Source organism: Podarcis melisellensis, assembly GCF_964234715.1.
Source record: "Podarcis melisellensis genome assembly, chromosome: 17".
Taxonomy (NCBI): domain Eukaryota; kingdom Metazoa; phylum Chordata; class Lepidosauria; order Squamata; family Lacertidae; genus Podarcis; species Podarcis melisellensis.
This window is the reverse complement of record NC_138534.1, coordinates 19,348,375-19,357,551: the sequence shown is the minus strand read 5'-3', so window position 1 is coordinate 19,357,551 and position 9,177 is coordinate 19,348,375. Positions and strand designations below refer to the sequence as shown.

General features: G+C 49.1%; 1 protein-coding gene across 1 annotated transcript; it reads left to right on the top strand.

Annotated features, from left to right (window-relative positions):
- The first annotated feature begins 5,170 nt into the window (after positions 1-5,170).
- TMEM215 (transmembrane protein 215) lies at positions 5,171-6,965 on the top strand. The gene has a single exon (XM_081894806.1). The coding sequence runs from the start codon at positions 5,839-5,841 to the stop codon at positions 6,598-6,600; it is 762 nt and encodes a 253-aa protein (XP_081750932.1). The 5' UTR covers positions 5,171-5,838; the 3' UTR covers positions 6,601-6,965.
- The last annotated feature ends 2,212 nt before the right edge of the window (positions 6,966-9,177 follow it).

The window sequence follows — 9,177 nt, the reverse complement described above, 5'->3', positions numbered from 1 at the left end:
TCCCTCAGTAGATGCCACCACAGCTGTCAATACGGAGAACTTCTATGAGCACAGTCAAACTTCTGTCCACGTGGAGGGTTCCATGAAGGCTCCACGTCCATGGACTCCTATCTCAGCATCTGCCGGACATCAAAAGACCAATCAGTGTGGCGTTTTGTTTTGTTTTATGTTTTTAAAGGGAATTCCAAGTGCTTAAAACTCTCTTTCTCTTTCTTTTTCAGCTATCAAGGGGTGCCAGAGGAAATTTAAAAAGAGAGGTTGAAAGGAACAAGTGGAAATAATAATAATAATAATAATAATAATAATAATAATAATAATAATAATAATTACCCAGAGAGTCCTGTGGATACAGGATTTCCACTACATTTTATGGAGTTAGGGCACTTTCAAACTACCTGTTTATAGAGGCTACTTAATATACATTCACTCTGATTTGTTGGCCAGGTGACTTAGACCAGCGGTCAGCAAACTGTCCCTCAGACCTTGTGGGGGGCCAGACTATATTTAAAAAAAAAATAATGAACGAATTCCCATGCCCCACAAATAACCCAGAGATGCATTTTGAATAAAAGGACACATTCTACTCATGTAAAACCACACTGATTCCTGGACTATCCACAGGCCGGATTTAGAAGGCGATTGGGCCAGATCTGGCCCCCGAGCCTTAGTTTGCCTACCCATGACTTAGACAAACCAGTGTCAGAAACTCGGATGTGTAAGCTAGGCACCAAATGGTTGCTTAACCCAGGGTTCCAGTTGCCAAAACGGAACGTCTTGCTGCCACTTTGGGGCCAGACAGCTGGAAACTCTTATTTTTCAGTACGACTTTTTGGTTCCTGAATTTCATTCAGATGAAATATAACCGGAAGCATTCTACAAGATGTGTTGCTAGTGTGTGGAAACAGTCAAGATCCAAGGATCCCCAGGCATGCGACTCCAGATGGTAGAGTCATCAGGTGCTATCGTGGTGCCTGGGCATCTCCACGATACGATACAACAATCTTTATTGTCATTGTCCCATACAGAACAACAGAATTGGAAAAAAAAAAATCTACATAAGACATTCAAAACAAACAAGCCTGCTATCCCAGCTATACCAACCTGGTTAGCTCCCTAAAAACTCTGATACCCCATTTTAAAATACAATATACTACCATAGAGACTCCTTACGCTGCGTTTAAAACCAAAGTCACATTTGGATAGAAACTGTTTCTCAGGCCTAGTCTTTATAACTCTGTACCTTCTTCCAGAAGGCAGAAGCTGAAAGAGATAATTTCCGGGGTGTGCACTATCCTGCGCTATCTCTGCAGCTTTCTTATGGCACCTGGAAGCATAGATTTGATCCAAGGTGGGAAGAATGCACCCAATTATTCTCTCCACAGTCTTTACAACCTTGGACAGCATTTCTTTCCCCTGACCGTGCAGCACTTGGTTGCAAGTGGCCAATAGCCTGGCACCTGGCACATTTTGAACTCTGTAGACAACACTGTGTGTCACCCCACACTTGCCAGTCCATTTTCCCCATCACCGGTGGGGGAAGCATGTTGCACAACACCTCCAGCTGCAAGAACGCAGTCTGAATTTGTTGCTAGGTAGCTTAATCCCACTGGAAAAGCATGGCATCCTGAAAGCGCCCATCTTCTGAAATAAGCAACATCTATGGGACGTAATCCACCGGGAGCAGTCAAATACAACATTCCTTGTTTTCCTAGAGTGGTCATGCGAGGGAATGTTTGGTCCAGCCAGTCATAAACTTCACGTTTCCTCCTGGCTGGGACATAACTTCCTTTGCATTTGACGAGAGGTGCGCGTGACCTTACCTGTCCAGGTAACAGAAAAGGACGCAGCACCCTCTCTCTTCCATCTTTCTTTCGTCGTGTGAGCTGCAGTGACTGCTAGCTTACAGTAACTGGGATTATACCCCCATATGGGGTAGATCCACATGTACTGTATATATCTGTAACTAAGTCTGCCTTCAGGGATCCATCTGTGAACTGATGTGAGTAAACTTCTTTTATATACTTTAAAACAAGATTGTGGCGTGTTTATTCTTTTTAAGAGGGATATAAGGGAACTTACCAGGAACATACAATTCAATACTGAATTTTATGATAGAGAGAGGCTTACACAAGCCTGCAACCAGCTATCCGCTGTGCATGCTTAAAAAGGGAATTGAAAACTCTGCTAAGTAAAGGAACTTGCTAACACAAGTTAGGAAGGATATTAATAAACAATATATCCTCTCCTGCCTCCCTGAACATTCCCACAACACCCACCTCAAACAAATTAGCCACCATTTCAGCTTCCTACTTCCCCGAGGTATCTCAGGGCTTTGCCTTGGGAGAAGCATTTCTGAAAAAAGAGTTTAAGCCAGCAAATCTCAGGCAGAGAGCGTGGGGGCGGGGAAAGAAAGCAGGCACATATGCTTTCCCATATGTCCACTGCAGCGAAACGATCCTTTTACTTCCTTGCCCCACTTTGCTTGCATTTAGGGCCTGCTACCAAGCCTCAGCGCTCTCTCTCTCTCTCTCTCTCTCTCTCTCTCTCTCTCTCTCTCTCTCTACAGGACTGTTGCAATTTGCCTGACCGATCAGGGCAAATCCTCCAGAGAGCAGCTCTTCCCTAAGGGCCAGTTTCATGCTGTGTTATTATGCCGGACATAAGGGAAGCAGAAGAGCAAGTAGGAAGCACTCAGGCCAGAACTGCGTGTTACATTGGTACGGTGGGGTTCTGCTGAGGAAGCAAAGCAAACTACATACATGTCGGTCTTTCCAGATGGAAGCCGGCTGAGGGAAGCAGCTTGTAGGGACGGATGTCTGACAATGCTAGCAAAAAGTCTTCTTTGGGGAGGGAGGGGAGTTCGGATGCAAATTGGCCAGGCACGTTTGACTCAATTTCCCACACCATTTGTCTTCTTGGCAGCGACCTAGTTAAACAGATGAGCATTTTGAGCAGCCCAAAGAGTGCTACTGGCAACTGGGAGGACGCAGAAAGGCGGTGGGCATGTGGAAAGAGGCAACAGACCACATAATGCATGTTTCCAATGTGCCTGTCTGTTCCCAAACTCTCCTGTGCGAGGGAGAGGCCATCGCAGATGCTACATACAGACCATTCCAATCTCTTCACAGGGCCTCAGATACGATGCTTTGCCGAAGATGTTGGTTCATACGTTCAGTGGTCAGTCATCAAGTGCATAGGAGTCAGACGAGGGAAGTGAATGTCCGCAGAGAGCTTGAGCACAATCAAGTGATGTATGGGAGGGGAGGGGCAGTTTGTTCACCTTTGGTCCCCACCCTGAACTCAGCTCTCACCTGTGGCTCCTAGAACCTGTCAGCATGGGACAGTGTGGTGTAGTGGTTAAGATCGGTGGACTCGTAATCTGGTGAACCGGGTTCGTTTCCCCGCTCCTCCACATGCAGCTGCTGGGTGACCTTGGGCTAGTCACACTTCTCTGAAGTCTCTCAGCCCCACTCACCTCACAGAGTGTTTGTTGTGGGGGAGGAAGGGAAAAGGAGATTGTTAGCCGCTTTGAGACTCCTTCAGGTAGTGATAAAGCGGGATATCAAATCCAAACTACTACTACTACTACTATTCTTCTTCTTCTTCTTCTTCTTCTTCTTCTTCTTCTTCTTCTTCTTCTTCTTCTTCTTCTTCTTCGACCAAATCCGGGGAAAGAAGCTTGGATTGGCCAGCTAAACTTGGTGGGGATAGCCAATGGATCTCAAACCCTTAGTGGGTTAGGGAATTCCTCTGCATGCAAAGACAGGGAACCAAAAGAGGAATCCAATAGAAGGTCGTTTCTACATGTGCTGTAAGGGGAAGTGAGCTGCAGGTGTGGGGCTCATCGACCTGAGAAGGTAGCCCATCCAGGAGAAGGGAAGCTCTGTTCCCAAACCTCTGCTGCCTGGCAACTATACTTATCACGGGTGTAACCAGGATTTTTGTTGGGGGGTGGCAGGATTTTTGTGGGGCCCCCCCAAACGATGTGATTGGTCAGTTAGTTATTTCTATTGTTTTACTTGATCTGGAGAGGGGCAGCTGCCCCCCTTGGCTATGCCCATGACTCTTATATGAGAAAAGCTTCCGGAGTAAACCCTAAGGAAAAATCTTTACCTGCTGTCTTGCGGGACATCTTCAGGAGAAGAAAAAGCTGGGGAGTAAAATTCTGCAGGAGGGGCACTATTGTTTTCTTTTGTTTTTGATTTAACTATTTATTTTGTGCTTTTCTTCTGTATTTTTATCTTGGGAACTCCCCTGAGATCTTCAGAAGAAGGGTGGTCCTCCTCTGAGGGTCTTCTGCTGGTTCCCTCATTGCGAGAAGTCAAGCTACAGGGAACCAGGCAGAGGGCCTTCTCGGTAGTGGCACCCGTCCTGTGGAACGCCCTCCCATCAGATGTCAAGGAGATAAAGAACTACACAAGTTTTAGAGGACATCTGAAGGCAGCCCTGTATCAGGAGCTTTTAAATGTTTGATGCTTTATTATGTTTTTATATATATTGTAAGCTGTCCAGAGCGGCTGGGGAAACCCAGCCAGTTAGTTGGGTTAATATTATTAATCCCTACACGATTCTGGAGTGGTGTCCCTAAAATGGTTCAAGGTATCTTGTACGTCTCCTTCCAGAAACTCCTACAGCCAAGCTGGTGCCAAATGTATTGCTCCTATTTCCTTTGCGTCACATGTGCTAGGCCAGGAGGGAGGGTGGTGGTCTTCATTGCAGCGCGTTTCTTCCTCTTCCGCAGGGGAGTACAGACGCGGAGCAAAAGGAGCGCAAGGGCGGAGACGAGGGGCAAGAGTTTGGGGCGAAGCGCGCGCGCCTGCGGGAAGGTGCACTTGCTGCGCTCTCCTCGCTGGAAAGGCATCGTTGCCCGCCTCCCGGTCTTTAGCACAAACTGGAACATTCCCCCCACCAGCAGGCGGGCTGGCTGCTTAACCTCTGCAAAAGGACAAAAGCCTTTGGCCGGGAGGGTCCGCTCTGCAAAATCCGAAGAGTTGCAAACGAGTCGTCTTGTTGATTTCTGGTGCCTCTTGCGCCGGCTCCTTGGCTGGGGCAGCCCGATCCTCTTCATAGTTCGTCATAAGGCAACTCTCCCTGTAATTTGGAGAGGACTTTTTTTCTGGAGCCTCTACTCCTTGAACTTGGATGCTCTAGCCCTTAGTAGCTTCAGTGGGGACGACCGTCTCGGATCGCCCAAGGCGCGCGGGGTTCTCTCCTGCTGGAGACCTTTAAGTCTGCCCTCCCCGCACACTTTGTGCCACACAACACTCCGCAACCAACTCCCTCTCTCGCCCCATGCTTCCGTTGCTCTCCCCTCCCCCCACTCCTACAATATACCATTTGCAATGGCTCCTAATGCATCTCCCAGCAGCTTTGTTGATCTCTGGCCCGGGATCCAAAGCGGAGCAGCAGCAGCAGCAGAGAGGCCCGCGGGACTTCACGTGTAAGACTGCAAGCGCGGTAAGAGGCAGCTGCTTTTTGCAAGCCTGCCTTCAGCGGCAGCGGCGGCGGCGGCGCTCCTAGCAGCGGCAGAGGCAGCAATCGGAGGACGGGGAAGCCGGCTTTACAGGAGCTGCGCGCAGAGCAATGCTGCTGGGGCGCAGAGACGGCGCGCTCCCCTGAGCCTCGCCGCGCGCGTTGCGAAGGGAAGGGCGATGCACTGAGACGCCCCTTACAAGCGGTGCGTCGGCTGGGGGGAGTTTTGCTGCTGCTTTCCTGCCTCTTCTCTCCCCCCTCCACCCCACAGCAAAGGATTTTTTTGGCAAACGGAGCTCCCTTCTCTCTCCCCCACCCTCAAGCTCAGGGAGCTCCTCCGATGACCCTGGGGACTTCGTGAAAGCCATGCGCCCCGACGACATCAACCCTCGCACCGGTCTGGTGGTGGCTTTGGTCAGCGTCGTCCTGGTGTTCGGCTTCATGTTCACGGTGTCCGGGATCAAGGGGGAGACTTTGGGGGACATCCCTCTGCTGGCCATCGGGCCGGCCATCTGCTTGCCGGGCATCGCCGCCATCGCCCTGGCGAGGAAAACCGACGGCTGCACCAAGTGGCCCGATAAGAGGGGGCGCCCGCCTTGCGGTGGCTGCTGCTGCTGCCGCAAGAAGCCCCGAGACAAAGACGTGCTGGAGCTGCTGAGGACCCCGTCGGACCTGGAGTCCGGCAAGGGCAGCTGCGACGAGCTGGCCAAGAAAGCCTATGGAGCCAAGGACAGGAAGGGGAGCTCCCGAGGAGGAGAGGACGGCCTCTCCACTTGCACGACCATCACCACCTCCGCCGCCGTCGGGGAGGGCAGGGGCTCTCTGCACAAAGCGGAGCAGGAGGAAAAGCTGAGATACTTGGAAAACTGCTGCCCGGAGATGCCTGGGAATGTCTTGGGGGCCGGAGCCACCCTTTTCAGTGCCTTAGAGGAGGAGGAGAAGCAGCAGGAAGGATCTCCCGTCTTCGAAGGGGCCCCCGCGCTCCCGGGCGCAGAGGACACCGTTTCCGTGGCCCCTCTGAACAGCATCATCGTCTGTTCCTACAAGGACAGCAGCCCTTACGACAGGTACTGTTGCTATATAAACCCCAGCGAGGAAATCAGCTCGGATCACGAGACGATAGTTTGAAAAGACTTGGTGGACTCCCCTTTCTCCCCTCCCCTCTTTTTTATTTTTTAAAAAAAGACTTTGACGAATGGGCGGTGTTGTTTCGAGCAAGTAATGAAGGAACCCTCCCAGCAGCCGGCTCTTTTAAAACAAAAATAATAACTGGTAACAATAGTAATAATAGTAATAATAATTAATAATAATAATATTGGCTGGATTTGCACTGCATGGGACAATTCTCATAGCTATTAACTAACTTTTTTCTAAACCCCAACAACCTGGTATGTGACTGATACTCAAACCTTTTGTGCCTGGGAAAACAAACTTTATTTAGTTATTATTTTCGGTTTCTTGTTAAAAGTAATAATAAGCATGTTTCAGGAGAATCAGTCTTTTCTATCATGATTTGTCAGCTGGAGGTGTGTGTGTTGCCGAACCTTGCAGGGATTGGGGGCTGGTGGAGTGGGTGGGGATACTCTTGCTGCTCAAAAGTAAAGCAGAAATCAAATGTCAGGAGTTCATCTTGGAAGTGCAAGATATTCAGAGCTCTACCTCTTCCACTGACTTCTGAAAGCACTGATAAAGAGACCAGGTGCAGTTCAATGTTTTCTTTTAAGATGCTTCCATCTGGTGAAATGGGGCGGAGGGTGGGGATTGTCAGCCTGGCCCTAGGTTTTCAGTTTTGGGTGCAGTAAGTTGTCTATTTAATGTGCTCTTGTATTCTCACTGCCTGGTGAGGAAAGAGGCACTTGAGGATTTTTCGTGTCATGTGCCAAAATCAAGTGACCAGCCTTCGGAACGTTGGGCACGCACTTCCTTACACCAAGTCAGGCCATTGGTCTGTCTAGCTCAGTGCTGTTGACCCTGATTGGCTGCAGCTGCCCAGGGTTTCAGACTGGGGTGTCTCCTCACCCGGCCTGGAGATGTTGTTGTTTAGTCGTGTCCGACTCTTCGTGACCCCATGGACCAGAGCACGCTAGGGACTCTGGTCTTCTGGCCTGGAGATACCGGGGATTAAACCCGGGGCATTCTGCATGCAGCCACTGATCTACTGCCCTTTTACATTGTACTACACACATTGACTTGTAGGGGGCGCCACTTGCTGCTCTGCCTCAAGCGGCAAAACATCTTGGCCCGGCCCTGTCATTTTTACCATTGTATGGATCAGGCAGGGAACTTCAGACAGCCCAGCAGGGACATTGTGTCAAATAAATTTGACCCATGACGATCTTGGAGACTGAGAACCATTTTTAACAGCCCAGTCAGTTGGTGGGAGTAAGGAGTCCGTATACACATTACCGTTTTCTAGTGTACCTGTGGTCCAGAGCTATCCTGTAGTTTTGTTTGTTTGTTTGAGAAATGCGGCTGTTTGTTGCATTTCCCTTTTCAAACCAACTTCAGTCTATCAGGAAAATGTAAGCCACATGCGCAATTAAGCTGAGTCGTAGAAGGCAGCGCATGCGCATGGGTTGATGACAACACATGCGCAGATGGCAACTTCGTGAATAGGAGTTGGGGGAGGGGGTTGCAGAGGTGGGGAACCCCACAGGTAAAGACATCTCCATCCCTTCTCAGGTGTGTACAACAACATGCAAAGGCGACTTAAAACACAGCAGGGCAGGGTAGGAAATAAACTCACTGCGTTTTAAGTTGCTAAGGTGTACTCAGCCTAAGAGAAATACAGTTAACCCTAGCAACGGGGTTATTCGAGCTGAAATCCTATGCACACTTTCCTGGGTGTAAGTCCCATTGAACTCAGTGGGGTTTACGTCTTGGGTTGTAATTTATAGAATTGCTCTGACAAGATGGAAACATGATTCCCCCTTTTTACTTTTTGGTGTGTGTGTCTGCTTTTAATAACCCATCCTGGGTTTGCAACTATTTCCCCCCTCCGTTGAATATTCAGTATAGTTTAAGTGTTACGTCATTGTTCTGTTGCACTGATATCGGAGGGGGGGAGCTGTGGGGGAGAGAGAATGCTATCCTTTTTTTTCTTCAATGCAAGATTTCTAGTGAAATTGATCTGAAGCATAGTGTAACTAGCTTATGACAGGACAGCACCGCTGGTATTGACAGCACACCTGATTTTGACTTTAAAAGGCATATAGGGACAGGTGGAAAAGCTTTTGAGAGTCTGGAAAAGGGTTTTGGAAATGTGAATGGATACTTCTTTTTGACAAGTTATTGTTCATGGAGGGGGAGGAATATAAACAGATTTCAAATGCCATATTAATATGCTGCCTTAATGGTGGCAATTTTTAAATCTGAATAAAACAAAACCCTGTGTTATGGTCCTCTGTTTTCAGCATTCACTGTGACTACTTTGAATGTATATACATATACATACAGGGGTACCTCGGATTACAAGGCTTTGGGTTACGTGTTTTCAGGTTGCGGACCGCGGGAAACCCGGAAGTACCGGAAAGGGTTACTTCCGGGTTTCGCCGCTCGCGCATGCGCAGAAGCGCCAAATTACGCTTTGTGCATGTGCAGAAGCGCCAAATCGCATCACGCACATGCGCGGGTGCAGCGCTGCAGGTTACGAACGCTGTGGGTTGCGGATGTACCTCCATCACGGATTACGTCCGCAACCTGAGG